This window comes from Symphalangus syndactylus, chromosome 7, assembly GCF_028878055.3.
Source record: "Symphalangus syndactylus isolate Jambi chromosome 7, NHGRI_mSymSyn1-v2.1_pri, whole genome shotgun sequence".
Classification (NCBI taxonomy): domain Eukaryota; kingdom Metazoa; phylum Chordata; class Mammalia; order Primates; family Hylobatidae; genus Symphalangus; species Symphalangus syndactylus.
The window spans coordinates 8,233,017-8,251,999 of NC_072429.2; the positions used below are offsets into that span (position 1 = coordinate 8,233,017).

The following is an 18,983-nucleotide window of genomic DNA, read 5'->3' on the forward strand; positions in this document are numbered from 1 at the left end:
ATTAGGAGAGGGAGGGGAAGGAGATGCGGGGAGAGCCAGCACCGCCACCCCCCAAACTCAGGAGGGGTCTCCACGCTCGGAGCCGCCACTCATCCCTCCCTAGAATCCTTAAATCCTCTCTCGCTCAGGGCCTCGGCCGCATCTGTCACAGACTTGTCCTGAACCGACAGCGGCTGGCGTAGGTGACTGGCTGGGGACTGGGTGTGCGCTGGGGATGGACCCCGAGGAAGAGGGGCCAAGCTGTCGGGAAGTGGCAGGGCTGGAGGGATGGAGGCAGTGGTTGGGCGGGACCCCGGGCGATAGGGTTCAGCGCTTTAAGAGCGAGACGGAGGCCTGGGCAGGCCGGCTGAGCTAACTCCCCGGGGCGCGCCTTCTCCCCAGGACCCCGGTGTCCCTCCCCGCGCCCCGAGCCCGCGCTGTCCTTCCCCCGCCCTCAGAGCGTTCCCCGCCCCTCTGTCTCCCCGCAGCCCGCTTGACGAGCCGATGGCGCGGCCTGGGAGAGCCCGGGAGCCGCTGCTCGTGGCGCTGCTGCCGCTGGCGTGGTTGGCGCAGGCGGGCCTGGCGCGCGCCGCGGGCTCTGTGCGCTTGGCGGGCGGCCTGACGCTGGGCGGCCTGTTCCCGGTGCACGCGCGGGGCGCGGCGGGCCGGGCGTGCGGGCCGCTGAAGAAGGAGCAGGGCGTGCACCGGCTGGAGGCCATGCTGTATGCGCTGGACCGCGTTAACGCCGACCCCGAGCTGCTGCCGGGCGTGCGCCTGGGCGCGCGGCTGCTGGACACCTGCTCGCGGGACACCTACGCGCTGGAGCAGGCGCTGAGCTTCGTGCAGGCGCTGATCCGCGGCCGCGGCGACGGCGACGAGGTGGGCGTGCGCTGCCCGGGAGGCGTCCCTCCGCTGCGCACCGCGCCCCCCGAGCGCGTCGTGGCCGTCGTGGGCGCCTCGGCCAGCTCTGTCTCCATCATGGTCGCCAACGTGCTGCGCCTGTTTGCGGTGAGGGCCGCGGGGCCGGGCTCGGTGTCCAGCGTCTCTCTCCCGTCCTCGCCCAGGGGTGGCCCAAGTCTCCTTCCTTTACTTCTTCTGGAAGAGTCTCCGTTTTAATCACTCGAATTCACACAGCGTCAAAGAAGCCCTGTCAGTTGGGCCCGACGCAGGCCTGAATCGGATCCACCCAACCACTCCAGCCGCCCTTGTCTACCCCGCCCCGCAAGGGCGCCCCTTCCCGGGCGGGCGCCACCTACGCCTCTGGCCGGTTGGCTGGGTAGGGCGGCCTGACTTCAGTCCCCATTTGGCGGCCTGCTCGGGTGCCCTTGTTCTGGGCACACCCCCTGCAACCGTACGAGGTGCTCCTGCCCCCGGGCCTGCGGAGCGCTCGAGTGTATTTCAACTTTGAGTTTTATTTGGAACCCGGGCCCTTCTTCCAGAGCAGCAACTGGGACGTGTCCCTGGGCTGCTATGGGGGGTGGATAGGCCCGAAAGGTCTGGTCTTCTCTTTTTTGATCATTTAAGTTTATTTTCAAAATGTCTGCCTTGAGCCCTCCCTCAACGGGCGTCTGAGAGCGGGGCGGGGCGTTCCCTTCTGAGCGCTGGACTCCTGCACCCTGCCCTGCGCAGGTGCCCAGGCTGGCCCTGCTGTGCCCTCAAATGTAGGGAACTGTCCCGTGAGGGGCAGCGTGTTCCTTGCAGTCCTAGGGGCCAGCAGAATCGGGATTAGGGGGCTTTGGCATAGAGTTTGGGATTTTCGATTTGGTCATTCAGTGGGGGTTGTGGGACAGTTTTTCTGGGGTTCTGTGGCGGGAGGGGCCTGTGTGCCTCCGGCCCTCTGTGAAGGAGGAAGGCGTAGCTTCCATCTGCCCAGGGGAGGAACCTCTGTTTCCTTGAGCTTCTCCGACTCTCCCGGGAGCAGCGTGTGTGTTTGCTCCAGGAGTGCGGGGCCGCTCCCCATCGTCTGCGCACATGAAAGCCCCCATCCCCGGTTCCTCGGATTGGCAGTGTTGATGTGACACCTCCACGCTGGCACCAGTCAGGCTGTGTGGCTGCCCAGGGGTTTTTCACCCACCTGTATGTGTCCCCGGCCCGGCCTAGAGCTCTAGTTTCTGTCTCTGTCCTCTAGGTCGAATGCAGAGATTCCAGACCCCAAGGCCTTCAGGGGCCCAGCTGGGGACTCAGGCGGGCAGGACTCTGTGAGCCCAGGTCCCGCTGCTGCCAGCTCAGCCCAGACTGAGGTTATACCGCCCAGCTAGAAATGCAAACATTAATAAGAACTGTGCAAAACACAGCCACAGGCAAGATGCTGCAATTCCTGGTCTAAAAGAAATACATTCATTTCCCAGCCACATGACTGCGCTGGCAGGCATTTTAAATTAACTTCCCTCTAGAGGTCCAGGGGGCCTGGGAGGGTTGTTCCCAAACTCAAGTGTCCAGGAGAGCTGGGAGGACCACAGCATTATTCACTGAGCTGTGGCCACTGGGCCTTTCTCCTCTCAGTCTCCTCGGTTGTTTCTCTCTCTCTCTCTCTCCTTCTCTCCATCCCCACCTCCTCTCTCTCTCCCTCCTTCTCTCCATCCCCACCTCCTCTCTCTCTCTCTCTCCTTCTCTCCATCCCCACCTCCTCTCTCTCTCTCTCTCTCTCCTTCTCTCCATCCCCACCTCCTCTCTCTCTCTCTCTCTCTCTCCTTCTTATTTCTCTCCACCCCCACCTCCCCTCTTTCTTTCTCTCTCCCTGCCACTCCCGGCTTCCTTTTCATGCTGTCTCTATACTTTCTATCCTGCTTCAAACAACCCTAGCCCCCCTCCCTCCTTCCAGAAACTCCCCCTCTCTGGCCTTCACACCAGCTGCTGCTATAGCCCCTCTTGCCCTGGAGCCCCGTAGCCCTCTGTTGGCGGCCTTCTCTGCCCCATGCCTCCGCCTCCACACTCCCCGGTCAGTTCAGCCTCTGATCTCTGCTGTTAATCACTCTAATGCATGCACAGAAACCCAGTTTCCAACAAACTCCATCCTAGGCCAGACACAGCCTTAAATCAAACACCCCCTACTGCTCCCCTGTCTGCCCTAATCCCTCCTAGGGCTGCCCTTCCCCACAGACCACCCCTTGGTGTGAATCAAGAAAACGTGCTTTCCCCTGGGGCTGACTAGGACAGGCAGATGCAGCTGGATGGGCTGCAGGCCCTCTGCTGGGGGGTTCTTGTTCAGGATACAGCTTGTACCAGTATACATGGCGGTCCTGCCCTCTCCCCTAGCCCTGCATACCTCTCACACGCACAACATTCACGGAGTTCTCAGGCTCACTCGAAAACACAGACCTTGCCCACAGCTTCCAGCCTTTCCAGGTGGCTGCTCCAGCTGGTCCCAGGTCCCCACCCCAAACCTTCCATGCCCCACCTGTGTCCCAGGTCCCTGCCGCACACCTTCTGTGCCCCGTCCATTCCTGGGCCCCCCTTGCCCTCCCTCTCTCGAGTGACTGACCTCCATCCACAGCCCAGCTGTCCTTCCTGCCCCCCAGATACCCCAGATCAGCTATGCCTCCACAGCCCCGGAGCTCAGCGACTCCACGCGTTATGACTTCTTCTCCCGGGTGGTGCCACCCGACTCCTACCAGGCGCAGGCCATGGTGGACATCGTGAGGGCACTGGGATGGAACTATGTGTCCACACTGGCCTCCGAGGGCAACTATGGCGAAAGCGGGGTTGAGGCCTTCGTTCAGATCTCCCGAGAGGCTGGTGAGCTGGGGGCTCCAAGGCACCAAGCAGTCTACATAGTGTGGGCCCGGGGCCCTCGGGTGGGGCAGAAGCAGAAAGATGGGGGGTCCGGATCCATGCCGGGCTGAGGTTGCCTGGCTGGTGCTCCATGTGGGCGGGGCCTCTTTCTTTTGGACGACTCAGCCCTGCCTCAGACCTGGCGGAGGGTGCAGGCCAGATTTCACCCCTGCAGACCCTTCAGCCAGGCTACACAGTCTGATGCAGCGGTGGCCAGGTGGGTGTGTGGGTGGGTGGGACAGAAGCTGACTCTAGCACCCCCAACACCCAGGGGGGGTCTGTATTGCCCAGTCTATCAAGATTCCCAGGGAACCAAAGCCAGGAGAGTTCAGCAAGGTGATCAGGAGACTCATGGAGACACCCAACGCCCGGGGCATCATCATCTTTGCCAATGAGGATGACATCAGGTGGGACAGTGGCACAATCACCGGGCCCCTGGGGCTTTCCCTGAGGGTCCCACCCCTCCTCTTGCACATCGCCGCCTTACACACCCTCCCTTCCTCCCTTTCCCCTGCTCCCCGCACCCCCCACCTTCCCTGCTGCTGCCTCTGAGTCTGGTGCCCCCATCGGCGAAGCAGCCTGGTCTGGGGAGATGCCACAAGCCCAGACTGAATAGCGCACAGAACACGTGTCTGTGTTTCCAGCTCCCGGGGGTGTGGGGAGGGACCTGTGGGCAGATCCAGTGCAGAAAAGGAGCTGTGAGGGAAGGAGCCCAGGGTCCGTACAGAGGCTGGGACCCCAGCCCGAGACTCACCGGCCTGAGTTCATCTCCAGCCTCGGAGGCTGCATGTGATGCTGGTGGAGGCACGTGGGGTGTGGGGGGGTGGCTTCGAACTGGATTTTCCCCCAAAGGAGCCCCTCTGAGCCCCCTGTACAGTGGGTTACAGTGGGCAGAGCAAGTGGGCAGGCCTAGGGTCAGAGGAAAGCCCAGGGAAAGTGCCCTAAATGCCCCCAGCCCCGTTTTTCCTGAGAAACAAGGATCTGGTGAGTGATTATAGAGCAGGGGAGATGGATAGAGTGGGAAGGGATGGGGGCAAAGCTGGAAGAGGCTCCCAGGCCCTCCCTCACCCCAGCCCTGCTCCTACCAGGCGGGTCCTGGAGGCAGCTCGCCAGGCCAACCTGACTGGCCACTTCCTGTGGGTTGGCTCAGACAGCTGGGGAGCCAAGACCTCGCCCATCTTGAGCCTGGAGGACGTGGCCGTCGGGGCCATCACCATCCTGCCCAAAAGGGCCTCCATCGACGGTGAGTCCAGGGGCACTGCATCCGCCACCCGACGCGTCTCCCCAGCACCCCCTCTCGGGGATGCCCGTTTTCTGCATCTGTGTAATTGGTGCCATCATCCAGATCCCTTCTCAGATCCCCAGATCCTATGATTCTGATAATCTGTGGATGCGTCCCTCCAAGCAGTGCTTGACTGGGATGGTGTGCGCGGAATGCACGCTCCACTCACTGGACGGGGAGGAGTTGTTGGTTTTTTGGTTTTGTTTCTTAATTTAGTGCCCGTATTTCTAGTGCTGCCAAAGACATTCTAATCTGAGGGTGCTGGTGGGAGGGAGAGAAACCAAGGATATGGAATATACCGTCCTGGTGATCAAAGTGGTGAGGCCCTTGCACCCCCAGTCCCACCTGTGGATCTGGATGAATCCAGCAGGAACAGATGGTTCACTTTGCAACAGGATTGCCATTTTCCCCAAGGCGGGACTGAGGACACCTTGATGACATCCTTCAGGGCTATTTTATGAAACACAGACCCTGGAAGGGCTGAACCCTGGCTGCTAGGGCCTCTTAGCCTTAGGGGGATCTACACCATCACACCTTCTATTTCAGCTACATTGCATTTGGGTGCAGGTGGCAGCCTGGACTGAGAGTAGTTTAGCGATAAAGGCATCTCATCACAAGACACGAGGTCTGAGAATTGGCGACTTGAGGTGTGGGGCAGTGAGTGGATGATGCTCTCAAAGCCCTGGGCTCTGTGCATTCTTTTGTTCCACCATTCCCTGCGATTGCCTTGGAGCTTCCTGCTTATAGTCTCATAGTCACAAGATGGTTGCTGAGGCTCCACCCATTACATCTTCACAGCAGCGTCCTAACAGGAAAGAAGAAGCAGGGATAAAAGTCTTTCAAATGGTGAGGGCTCTGAGTTTGCATCAGCATTTAAATGCTATCCTGGAACCTCCAGTTGGCTCTGAGTCCACCAATCAGAACTTGGTCACCTGGCCACTCCTAGCTCACCTGGCCACTCCTAGCTGAAAGTGAGCAAGTGGCAGAGACACAGGAGAAACACAGCTGGCTCAGGTCAGCACCACCCTCCCCCTTCTTCCCTCTCTGTAGGATTTGACCAGTACTTCATGACTCGATCCCTGGAGAACAACCGCAGGAACATCTGGTTCGCCGAGTTCTGGGAAGAGAATTTTAACTGCAAACTGACCAGTTCAGGTACCCAGTCAGACGATTCCACCCGCAAATGCACAGGTGAGAGCTGCCCAGGGTGGGGAGGCGGGGAGGGTAGTGAGGGTGGGGAGGGGGAAGGTGGGAGGCCAGGTTGGGTGCATGGGGGCCGGGCACACTTTCTCTGGGCATCCCTAGGACAGGCGAGGAACGCATCGGCCGGGACTCCACCTACGAGCAGGAGGGCAAGGTGCAGTTTGTGATCGATGCGGTGTACGCCATTGCCCACGCCCTCCACAGTATGCACCAGGCGCTCTGCCCTGGGCACACAGGCCTGTGCCCGGCGATGGAACCCACCGACGGGCGGATGCTTCTGCAGTATATTCGAGCTGTCCGCTTCAATGGTGAGTGGGTGCCTGCACCCCTGCAGCAGTGAAGGGAAGCTTGGGGGCTGGATTTGTCTGTGAGGCCTGGGACAACCTCAGGGTGGAAGGGCTGGGAGAGGCTGAGTGGTCTAATGGGGGCGCCTAGGGCTGAGTGCCAAAGACATGAGACAAGTTCTGGTCCCCACTTTTTAACACTGCTCCCACCCCGGGCTTCAGTGTTCCCTGCGCTGGTTTGCACAGTTCAGATGCTGGGGAACTTCTCTGATCCTTTCTGCCAGGAACCCTCAGTGGGTCACACCACACTCCCCTCCACTGCGCAGAGCTTGAGGGCATCTGCACCCTGGGGGTGCACGTGGGGCACAGTTAAGACTGCGTGGGGTGCCTACCCAGGGACATGCTGCTACGCACAGGTGTGGGTCTGACCTGTCCCTTGGCACCAGGCTTGGTGTGTGGTCAGGGCTCAAAACTGTGTCTTCTGAGAAGACCCCAGTGGACTCAAGCTGTGTCCACGGTTTGTGGAGAGATGACTTTCTGTTCAATTACTATCCTTTACACAATTCAAAACTCGGCTCTTCCGCTAAACACTCACTCACCACCTTCTCTCCGCCACGCTCTCTGCTAATCAGTTCAACTTAATATGACTCCAGAGCAGCTCTGCAGGCTGGTGGAACAAGCTTGTAAGAAAAACAGAGCGCACTGTTCAAGTCATTCTCATTTCATACTGTCACTCAGCCTCTCTCCATGTCTGAACTCATCCTCTTGCCTGGACAGTGAAACTTTTTTCATTTTTAATTGTGATAAAATACATAAAATATCAAATGTATCACCTTAACCATTTTTTAAGTGTAGAGTTCAGTGATATTAAATACATTCAGTCTGGGCACGATGGCTCACTCCTGTAATCTGGGCACTTCGGGAGGCCGAGACAGGTGGATCACTTGAGGTCAGGAGTTCGAGACCAGCCTGGCCAACATGGTGAAACCCCGTCTCTACTAAAAATACAAAAATTAGCTGGGCATGGTGGCGGGCGCCTGTAATCCCTGCTACTCGGGAGTCTGAGACAGGAGAATTGCTTGAACCTGGGAGGCAGAGGTTGCAGTGAGCTGGGATTGTGCCACTGCACTCCAGCCTGGGCGACAGTCAGACTCTGTCTCAAAATAAATAAATAAATAAATATAAATTCAAAATTTTATGCAACCATCACCACCATCTATCCCCAGAACTCTTCATCTATGAAACCATAACTCTGTACGCATTAAACACTTCCCATCCCCTCCTCCCGCCAGCACCCGAAACCACCGTTCCACCGCCCTTCTCTATGAATTGTCTACCCTCGGTACCTCCCGTGGTGGAATCAGACGGCATTTGCCCATGTGTGACTGGCTTGTTTCACTGAGCATCATGTCCTGAGGGTCCATCTATTTTATAGCATGGGTCAGAACTGCCTTCCTTTTGAAGGCTGAATCGCATCCCATTGTATGAATGGGCCCCATCGTGTTCATCCTTCTTCTGTCAGTGGACACTCGGGTTGCTGTCATCTTGTGGCTGTGCGAATAATGCTGCTGTGAACATGGCTGTACAAGCATTTCTTTGCCACCCTGCTTTCTAGTCTTTTGGGTATCTACCCAGGAGTGGAATTGCTGGGTCACATGTTTAATTTTTTGAGGAGCCTCCACACAGTTTTCTGCAGCGGCTGAAGCCTTTTCCCACCCACCGTGCACAAGGGTTCCGATTTCTCTGCACACTCACAGCACTGGTTATTTTCTGGTTCTTGGCTAGAAGCCATCCCAATGGGTGAAGGGGGATCTCCCTGCAGCTTGGATTTGCACGTCCCTTATGAGCAGTGATGCTTGTTAAGCTCCTCCTTTCTCCTGCTGGTCCTTGGGGCCTCCCCAGGAGGCCAGCTCTGCTGGGCTGGAGGACCAACGAGAATGACGGACTCTCTCTCCAGGCAGCGCAGGAACCCCTGTGATGTTCAACGAGAACGGAGATGCGCCCGGGCGGTACGACATCTTCCAGTACCAGGCGACCAATGGCAGTGCCAGCAGTGGCGGGTACCAGCCAGTGGGCCAGTGGGCAGAGACCCTCAGACTGGATGTGAGTGTGCAGACCGAGCCCCGGGTGGGCATGGGCCCAGGATCCTGGAGGCAGAGGCCCCCAGCCTGTGTTTTGTGTGTCCCAGGTGGAGGCCCTGCAGTGGTCTGGTGACCCCCACGAGGTGCCCTCGTCTCTGTGCAGCCTGCCCTGCGGGCCGGGGGAGCGGAAGAAGATGGTGAAGGGCGTCCCCTGCTGTTGGCACTGCGAGGCCTGTGATGGGTACCGCTTCCAGGTGGACGAGTTCACATGTGAGGCCTGTCCTGGGGACATGAGGCCTACGCCCAACCACACAGGCTGCCGCCCCACACCGGTGGTGCGCCTGAGCTGGTCGTCCCCCTGGGCAGCCCCACCGCTCCTCCTGGCCGTGCTGGGCATCATGGCCACTACCACGGTGGTGGCCACCTTCGTACGGCACAACAACACGCCCATCGTCCGGGCCTCGGGCCGAGAGCTCAGCTACGTCCTCCTCACCGGCATCTTCCTCATCTATGCCATCACCTTCCTCATGGTGGCTGAGCCTGGGGCCGCGGTCTGTGCCGCCCGCAGGCTCTTCCTGGGCCTGGGCACGACCCTCAGCTACTCTGCCCTGCTCACCAAGACCAACCGTATCTACCGCATCTTTGAGCAGGGCAAGCGCTCGGTCACACCCCCTCCCTTCATCAGCCCCACCTCGCAGCTGGTCATCACCTTCAGCCTCACCTCCCTGCAGGTGGGTCCGTAGGCTCCCAAGGGCCAGGGCAGGGAGGGGGACTGTCCAACTTAACCAAGCAGAAAAGGCCAGGCACAGTGGCACATGCCTGTAATCCCAGCACCTTGGGAGGCTGAGGTGGGTGGATCACCTGAGTCCAGGAGTTCGAGACCAGCCTAGGCAACATGGCATGACCCTGTCTGTGTCTGCAAAAAAACATGAAAATTAGCCGGGCATGGTGGTGCATGCCTGTAGTCCTAGCTACTTGGGAGGCTGAGATAGGAGGATCACTTGAGCCCAAGAGCTGAAGGTTGCTGTGGGCCAAGATCACACCACTACAATCCAACTTGGGCGTCAGAGTGAGACCCTGTCTCAAAACAAAAAGAGAAATGCTGTTTTTAGAGTGACTCTCTTCTATTTTGGTTCCTGTGGGTTTTTTTTTTTTTTTTTTTTTTGAGATGGAGTCTTGCTCTGTTGCCCAGGCTGGAGTGTGGTGGCACGATCTTGGCTCACTGCAAGCTCCACCTCCTAGGTTCACGCCATTCTCCTGCCTCAGCCTCCCGAGTAGCTGGGACTACAGGCGCCCGCCACCATGCCCGGCTAATTTTTTGTATTTTTTTAGTAGAGACGGGGTTTCACCGTGGTCTCAATCTCCTGACCTCGTGATCCGCCCACCTCGGCCTCCCAAAGTGCTGGGATTACAGGCTTGAGCCACGGTGCCCAGCTAATTTTTTTTTTTAAGGCCACAGGAAATGGAGCCCCCCTCCTGTGACAGCAGCTCAGTTAGGGCCGCCATCTCCCCTGCTGGGTCCTTGAAGGAAAACAGGGCAGTAAGGTGGGGAGTGTGGGCCTCCAGAGATCTTTCTGTACAACAGTGAAGTTATTTTCATAAACCGAACATGCTCTTCCACAATTTGGCTCACATATGGAAACAGGACAAAGAGCTATCTGACTGGTTTCCACAAGGGAGTCTCTGCCGCCCTGTTCACTGGGGCAGTGTGGATGAGAGGCACAGGGTCCAGCATTTTACCGTGGAGTGGAGCATCAAATTCCATCCAGTGGCTGGTGTTTCGTGCTGGCCATTGAATAATGGAGCTCCTTTGGGGGGTTTTCCTAAGACGGGAAAGTTATTACAGCCTTGGAGACAACTCTCGGGGTCTGGGGCGCCTTGGGTGTTTTCTGTGCGAAGGGTACGAGAGACAGATGGCTTGGGGAGGGTGACCTGGTGTGACACTGCAGGGCCAGCTGGGTTCTCAGGGCCAGGTGGAGGATGGCCTAGTGCAAACACCTGCTCACCCGTTTGGACGCGGCCTTGTCCACTCCCGGCGAGCCCCTTCTCTATTGGTTCCACACACACCACATGCCTCAGGTCATGCAGGTCTCCGTGACTAGGAGGTGCTCCGGTCTTCCTCTGCATAACGGGGCCTGTGTCCCCTGGTCAGGCCCAGGGTCTCCGTGTGCCACACATCCTGAGAAGGAGCCCTCTACGTCCCGGCTCGAGGCGCTCCTGCTCCCCCACCCCCAGGTGGAGATGCTTAGACCCAGTTGGGAACCCCCAGCTTTCCTCCCCAGCCTCAGCCATTGCCCGCCCCACACTGTACCCTCTTTTCCAGATACAAGGGATTTTTAAAAACACACAAGCCTGCAACTGGACTAGGTGTTTCTGCCATGACTACCACATCATGACGGGCTGTGAAATGGCATCTCCCTGTGGTTTTAATTTGCCTGCACTTAATACCAGTGCGCCGGCCATGGGGCTTTCCTCTCCTGGGCTCAGCCCGTTCCTGTCCTTTGCTCATTTGCTGTTATTTTGCAGGACTCCGTTCCGAGTGAGGCATGCTTGCTTGCTCTCAGCTCCATGGGCTGTGGCATCTGCGGGCCGTTTTGGTTGTCACTGCTGTGCGGCCCTGGAGTTGCGTTTTTGTTTCTCATGAGCAACTTTTTTTTTTTTTTTTTCACGCCTGGAGACTTGTTCTAGAAGGAACTTCCAAACTTATTTTGGAAGTTGATCTCGATCTCCTGACCTCGTGATCCACTTATTTGGAAGGTCCTTTGTTCAGGGGTCTGCTGCCTTTGGGAGAAGCACAAAAAGCTGCTTCTTCTGGGTGGGCAGATGACTGCAAAGCATCCCTTCCAGCAGGATCACATGGCCCTGCGCCAGGTCCTCAGCATGGCATTGGCATGCAGGCTGGATTCCAGCTCCAGCCCCCGCGCCCAATCAGGCGCTCTCGTACAGTGAACAACGTGCACGAACATGTAGGGCAGCCCTTCCAGGGTCCCACTTTATGCAGGTGGCTTCATTCCTGTTCCCCAGCTTTCCTTGGCTCGAGGTTGTGTTTCCTGTTGTGTGAGGGAATGGGAACTCCATCTCCTCCCTGTGAGGGCCTGCACAGACTCCAGTACTCCTCAGCATCAGCTCCCATTCCTGCTCCTCCCCACCGAGTGCTCCTTTGTTTCTCTTGCCTGTGTCGTGCCCTTATTTTGAAGCTCACTACACGTGAGGAGGCTAGAGAGGCAATGCGAATAGGGCCTCAGTTCCAGAGCTTCCGGCCACAGCCATCTACCTTGAAGGAGTGCAGTAAATGGCACTGGTAATGGCTAGAATGCAGGAAGAGGACACCAAGCTGCCCCTTACACACACTGCACTGATGGTGCCAACATACACGGGCAGCACAGCCCTTCTCTGCAGCTGCCAGGTCACGGGCCTTTGGACGGACCCCTCTTGGGCTGCCCCTTCCTGGGCTGCCATCCCCTCTTCTCCACTGAGTGCTGCTGAGAGCCACCATGAAGAGCTGGAGCATCCCCTCCATAGGCCAGGGCCTCAAGGGGATCCTGACCTGCAGGGGCCTCTGTCAGGGCTGGAATGGATTGTCCCTGGAAAGTGCTGTCTCTGATGCAGTGTTGGCTCCTGCAGGTGGTGGGGGTGATAGCATGGCTGGGGGCCCGGCCCCCACACAGCGTGATTGACTACGAGGAGCAGCGGACAGTGGATCCCGAGCAGGCCAGAGGGGTGCTCAAGTGCGACATGTCGGATCTGTCTCTCATCGGCTGCCTGGGCTACAGCCTCCTGCTCATGGTCACATGCACGGTGTACGCCATCAAGGCCCGTGGCGTGCCCGAGACCTTCAACGAGGCCAAGCCCATTGGCTTCACCATGTACACCACCTGCATCATCTGGCTGGCATTCGTGCCCATCTTCTTTGGCACTGCCCAGTCAGCTGAAAAGGTAATGAGGTCCCCAGGAGGTCTCGGTGCCTGTTTCCTGCCTGTCTGGCTGGTTGATTCCTTCATGAGCTTAAATGCTTGTTTGTGCTTTTGTTTATCCTGTATCCAGCTGCTTGTTCATTCCCTCATTCCCTTCTTACTTTCTTCATTCATTCGCTTATCCAAGCTTCTAACCCCTCTTCTTCACGTCCACTCTTTTTTTTTTTTTTTTATCATTTTCATTTCTTTGAGAGATGTTGCCTCACTCTGTCACCCAGTTACAGTTAGCTTGTTTTTTTTAATTGAAGTTCTTCATATGCTTTTTTTTTGTTTTTTTGAGACACAGTCTCACTCTGTTGCCCAGGCTGGAGTGCAGTGGTGTGATCTCAGCTCACTGCAAGCTCTGTCTCCTGGGTCAAGTGATTCTCCTGCCTCAGCCTCCCGAGTAGCAGGGACTACAGGTGCCTGCCACCACGCCTGGGCAATTTTTGTAATTTTAGTAGAGACAGCGTTTCACCATATTGGTCAGGTTGGTCTCAAATTCCTGACCTCAGGTGACCCATCTGCCTCGGCCTCCCAAAGTGCTGGGATTACAGGTGTGAGCCACTGCGCCCAGCCTTCATATGCTTTATAACTGCCACCCCATTAATGTGTCAGCCCGTTGCTGCATCATTTATTCACGTACACAGCAGAACATTTTATGCACGTGTCCTCCATTTATTTGCCCATCTGCTCCTGAATTCTGTCTCTGCCCATTTATTCATTTGTATGTATTTGAAACGTGCTCATTCACTGACATGCTCTGGCTCCTGCTTCCCCAGGTGTCTCTCTGTTAATAACCCCTCCTCACCCCTCCCTCCTGCCCACACCAGAGCCGCACGGAGGCTGCCAGCCCCTCAGGCGCCAGGGCTCTGCTCATACTGTTGTCCTGGTCTAAGTGCTCATTCCCAGTTCCCCAACTGAAACAGACTCAGCTCCAGAGTATGTGGTGAGGACTGTGTGGGGTGGGGCAGGGAGAGCAGGGCTGAGTCCCATCTCGTCCCCTCTTCCATGGCCTAGATCTACATCCAGACAACCACACTAACCGTGTCCTTGAGCCTGAGTGCATCGGTGTCCCTCGGCATGCTCTACGTACCCAAAACCTACGTCATCCTGTTCCATCCAGAGCAGAATGTGCAGAAGCGAAAGCGGAGCCTCAAGGCCACCTCCACGGTGGCAGCCCCACCCAAGGGCGAGGATGCAGAGGACCACAAGTAGCAGGGCAGGTGGGACCGGGACTGCTCGCTGCCTCTCCTTTCTTCCTCTTGCCTCATGGTGGAAGCTATATAGAGCCCAGGTCCACAGTGAACAGTCAGAAGCAGGGAGTTTGTGAAGACCACGCTCCGCATCAGGGGGGGCTGGCCTTGAGAAGGAACTGGACCCAGCTCTGCCCCGACCCCAGCATGTGAGCTTCATGCTTCCTCATCACAGATCAGACTCGCTACCCATGGGGGGAAACAGCCGCTGAGAAGGTTCTAGCTCTAGAGAGGGACTCAACTTATTCTCTCCTCCGAAGTCCAAAGATGATGATGAAGCCCTGGGCTCTGCCTGCTTTGAGGGAGATTTCCTCCCCCCAGTCAACCCCCATAACCTGGGGATTGGGCAGCGTGGAAGAACGTGGAGACCCCAGAAGGCAACATGGGGTTGGAGTGGAGGAGGAGGTGTCCCAGCAAGAGGAGACCTGGGGCTGCGCATCTGGATGGAGACCTGGGGCTGCGCATCTGGATGGAGGCCTGGGGCTGCGCATCTGGATGGAGGCCTGGGGCTGTGCATCTGGATGGAGGCACTGGGGCTGTGCATCTGGATGGAGGCACGCAGGCCTGGGTAGGATTCCTCTGGCACCAAGGGAGAGACCCCGGGTGAGACCCCTGTGAGCATGGGAAGGGCCTGCAGTGGGCGAGGGAGTGAGCTGAGGAACTGGGGTGCACCCCCATGAGATTCCCAATGCCATGGGCTTTCCCCCTTCCCGCCGGGATTGGGCAAGGTCAGACTTAGAGTACAGCTGTTTTCCTCCCCTGTGTGTACTCCCTTAAGTCACCCCCAAACCTTGGCCAGGCGCAGTGGCTCACACCTGTAATCCCAGCACTTTGGGAGGCTGAGGCAGGTGGATCACCTGAGGTCAGGAGTTCGAGACCAGCCTGGCCAATGTGGTGAAACCCTGTCTCTACTAAAAATACAAAAATTAGCCAGGCGTGGTGGTGGGTGCCTGTAATCCCAGCTACTTGGGAGGCTGAGGCAGGAGAATTGCTTGAACCTGGGAGGTGGAGGTTGCAGTGAGCTGTGATTGCGCCACTGCACTCCAGCCTGGGTGACAGAGCGAGACTCTGTCTCAAAAAAAAAAAAAAAAAAAAAGCCCACCAAAAACCCCCCAAACCTTAAGAAATTCAGATACACGTGTGTAGTGTTAGTGATGTGAGAACAAGGAGCAGGGTTGCATTTGTGTTGTGTTCGGGTTGGGGATGGGTTTAGGAGTTCCAGGTTGGGAGCAGTGACAGAGAGTCGTGGCCGTGGTGAGGGTGAATCCCAAGTGGATGGCTCAGGACAGGTATGGAAACCCTTCATTCCCCATAGGTCTGGGAAGTCCATTTGCAAGCTGAGCACCAGGCCTGGGGAGGAAGAGGTGTGGGCGGCAGATGCACGCACATTTGTTTTTCATTGATAGTGTTTACAAAAAGCTTGGTTTAAGTTATGGAATTTTGTGTCCCTGGGGGTAAAATTTAAATTTGTTAAATTGACCACTGTTTAAGATCAGTATACATTCTCTAGTCTGTGATGTCTGGAGCTAGTTTTGAGGGTGAACCACACTTTATCCAACACACAAACTTTCCCATACAGCTTCTCTGCTGCGCAGTTGGTCTTGACCTTGGGACTAGGTGTTTCTGCAGTTTTTAAGTATTAACTTAAAAGCCTCTCCTCTGACAAACATTTTTGTTGCACTACTCACTCTCCTTCTCCACATTTGTTGTGTTCCTAGGGCTTCTCCATAGTGTGAATTAGGAAGTTTCATTTGTTGCTGAATGCTTTCCAGAATGTATTTATTCCATTGGGTTTCTCTCCTGTGAGGCTCTCTCATGCGTAATGGGGTGTGTGTTCTTGCCAAAGGCGGTTCCACACTCGTGATTGTATAGGGCTCTTCTCCTGTGTGAACTCTGAGGGTCAGTGCGCTCTGATCTCCAAGGGAAAATTTTCTTGCATTTGCTGTTTTCTCATGTCTCTCCCAGTGTGAATTCTTTGGTGTGCAGTGCACTCTGACTTCTAGCTGAAAACTTTTCCACATTGCTTTACATTCATGTGGTCTTCTCCACTGTGAACTCTGTGATTCAGAATTAGAAGCAGTTCTTAGTAAAGGCATTTCCACACTGATTGCACTGAGGATTTCTCCCCAGCGTGAAGTTTCGGGCGTACAGTCCTGGCTTCCCGCAGACGACTTTCACACTCTGCCACGTTCATGCCTGCGGGCCTGTCCAGCAGGAACACTGATGCACCACGAGGCCTATCTACTCCTGTGGCTTTCTCACATTCCGTCTACTTGCAGGTTATCTCCACAGCATGCACCATTCTGTGTACAGTGGGGCATCCTCTGTTACTGAAGATGTTATATTTAGTACATTCACAAGGTTTCTCTCCTTCCCAAATTTTCTGATGTATACAAATAACTGACTTCCACAAGAGGGCTTTTCCACACTTGGTGTGTACATACGGTTTCTGCCTGTGATCATTTCTTTTTTTTATTATTTTTTTCGAGCTAGGGTCTTGCTCAGTTTCTTAGGCTGGAGTGCAGCGATCATAGCTCACTGCAGTCTCGACCTGGGCTCCAGCAATCCTCTCGCCTCAGCATCCTGAGTAGCTGGTGTGCATGACCATACCCAGCTAATGTTTTATTTTTTGTAGAGATGAGGTCTCACTATGTTGCCCAGGCTGGTCTCAAACCTCTGAGCTCAAGCGATCCTCCTGCCTCCACCTCCCAAAGCGCTGGGATTACAAACATGAGCCATCGCACCTAGCCTCTTTGATCATTTCTGTGGTGTTCAGTGGAGGTTGACAGCTCCCTAAAGATTTTCCTTTTTTTTTGCATGCATGGGTTTGAATTCTTTGAGGTCCAGTCAATTTATTTGGACCCCTGAACAAAGTTTTGTGGGTTTTCTTCTATGTGTGGAATTTATAAGGCATTCTTCCAGTGTGGTTTCTCTTATGTCAAGTGAGAGCTGACCTGCACCGAAGGTTTGGTCCCATTTGTTGCCCTTGAATTATTTCTCCCAGTATGAATTATATGTTCCAGTGAAAATGAAGTTCTGGGTTGGAGGCTTATTCCACGTTTACACAATTAGAATTGCAGTGTTCCTCGCTGGGATGAGAGCTCTAAAACAGAGTAAGGTTACGTTTTGATGTAAGCTTTACCCACCTATTTATAAGGTCTCGCCTGTGGTCCACTGTGTTGAGACTTCTACAGAAGAGCTTCTGTATAGTAACCATATTCTTAGGCTGTCTCACTTGTGTGAATCTTCTGACACATTTATTATAGCTTTGTCACATTTCTTATCCTTTTTGCTCTTTAGAAATTTCCCCTTAATTTGTTACATTCATTGCTTACTGTAAAGAGTCCAGGTAACTGACTTTATTCAGTTACTTCCTGCTCCATAAATTGAACTTTTCCCAGAAGTTTGATTTGGGTCTTCAGTTGCTTCTTTATACAGATAGTGTTTCATAAAACTTCTTCAAAAATGGAATAAAATGCACGATTCCAAGTGAATCTTCTCATCATTTTATAGAATGAAACTGCTTCACAAATACTCTTTGTTATATTGATACCTTTGTTTCTAAATACGAAAAATTCCAAACTAAATATTTTCCATCTCTTGGGCTTTGACGGGGGAAAAACTGCTGTAGTGTGGACAATACTGATGGTTATGACAGGTAGCTTGGGGAGTTTCAAAAATGACATTCCACCCTGTGGAGAAGAGGCTGAAGAAATGCAAGGGATAGGAACCAGGAGGGAATGAGGCTCTGATAAGAAGACACTGACCAGCTGGATGGAATTCCAAAAGGCACGCAAGGGTGTAGAGAAGTAAATTAGTGAAAGGACGGGATTCGGCTGAGTGTGGTGGCTCATGCCTGTAATCTCGGCACATTGGGAGGCTGAGGTGAGCGGATCACTTGAGGCCAGGAGTTCAAGACCAGCCTGGCCAACATGGCGAAACACCATCTCTACTAAAAACACAAAATTAGCTGGGCATGGTGGCACATGTCTATAATCCCAGTTACTCGGGAGGCTGAGGCTGGAGAATCGCTTGAACCGGGGAGGCGGTGGTTTCCATGAGTTGAGATCGTGCCATTGCACTCCAGCCTGGGCAACAGAGAGAAACTCTGTCTCCAAAAAAAAAAAAAAAAAAGAAAAGAAGACTGAATTTGAAAATTTTAAGCCTCATCACTTCATTTGTGGATTACTGTTTTACTCTATTCAGGCTGCTATAAAAGAGTACCATAGAGTCAGTGGCTTCTAAAAAACAGACATTTCTCATAGTTCTGGAGGCTGGGAATTCCAAGAGCAAGACACCAGTGGATTTGGTGTCTGGTGAGGGCTGCCTCCTTGTTCTTAAACAGCACTTCCTTGCTGTGCCCTCATATGGTGGGAGGTGTGAGGGCACCCTGGGGTCTCTCATAAACAGCACTTCCTTGCTGTGTCCTCATATGATGGGAGGTGTGATATGGTGGGAGGTGTGATATGGTGGGAGGTGTGATATGATGGGAGGTGTGATATGATGGGAGGTGTGATATGATGGGAGGTGTGACATGGTGGGAGGTGTGAGGGCACCCTGGGGTCTCTTTGATAAGGGCTCTAATCCCATTCCTGAGGGCTCTACTTTCATAACCTCCCAAAGGCCCCAGCTCCAAATACCATACACGGGGGGTTAGGATCTCACCATATGAATTTTGGAGCAACATAGATATTCAGCCTATAGCCATTACTCTGTCAGAATACTAACTAGTCTTTCTGCTTCTTGTATCTTTTCCCTCTTATTCATCCTACATAGTAATATAAAAAAAAATCACTGTTCCATGGCACCGTGGTGCTGTGGTCCCACTGCTAGGGTCCCAGCCCTCTCCTGTCACCTCCATCTGGCTGTGGTTTATTCTCAAATTTACCTGCAGACTCTAACAGAAATAGCAGAAAGGGTACATTAGTCTAGGGGAACATGGCCCCAGGCACTGTTCACTGATACAATCTGCCAGATTGGGTATGATCAGAGCTCTCAAATGTTGAATTTACCTGTAGTATCAACATCTGAGTTATTTTTCCCATTCTGGTCTGCAGACAGATAAGACAGGTAAAACTTGCAGGGCACACAGACCTTGTCTTGCCCATGCCCTGTGTACTTCTTTAAGTCACTTTCACATCTTGACCTTGCACTGTGTCTTGGTTAAGGCTTCT

General features: G+C 54.8%; 1 protein-coding gene across 1 annotated transcript; it reads left to right on the plus strand.

The window, feature by feature from the left end:
* The first annotated feature begins 132 nt into the window (after positions 1–132).
* On the plus strand, positions 133–13,908 carry GRM6 (glutamate metabotropic receptor 6). Its single transcript, XM_055285000.2, has 11 exons — positions 133–178; positions 468–987; positions 3,498–3,714; positions 4,022–4,157; positions 4,839–4,993; positions 6,083–6,223; positions 6,343–6,543; positions 8,477–8,622; positions 8,708–9,331; positions 12,225–12,536; positions 13,574–13,908. The coding sequence occupies exons 2-11, from the start codon at positions 484–486 to the stop codon at positions 13,769–13,771; spliced, it is 2,634 nt and encodes an 877-aa protein (XP_055140975.1). The 5' UTR covers positions 133–178; positions 468–483; the 3' UTR covers positions 13,772–13,908.
* The last annotated feature ends 5,075 nt before the right edge of the window (positions 13,909–18,983 follow it).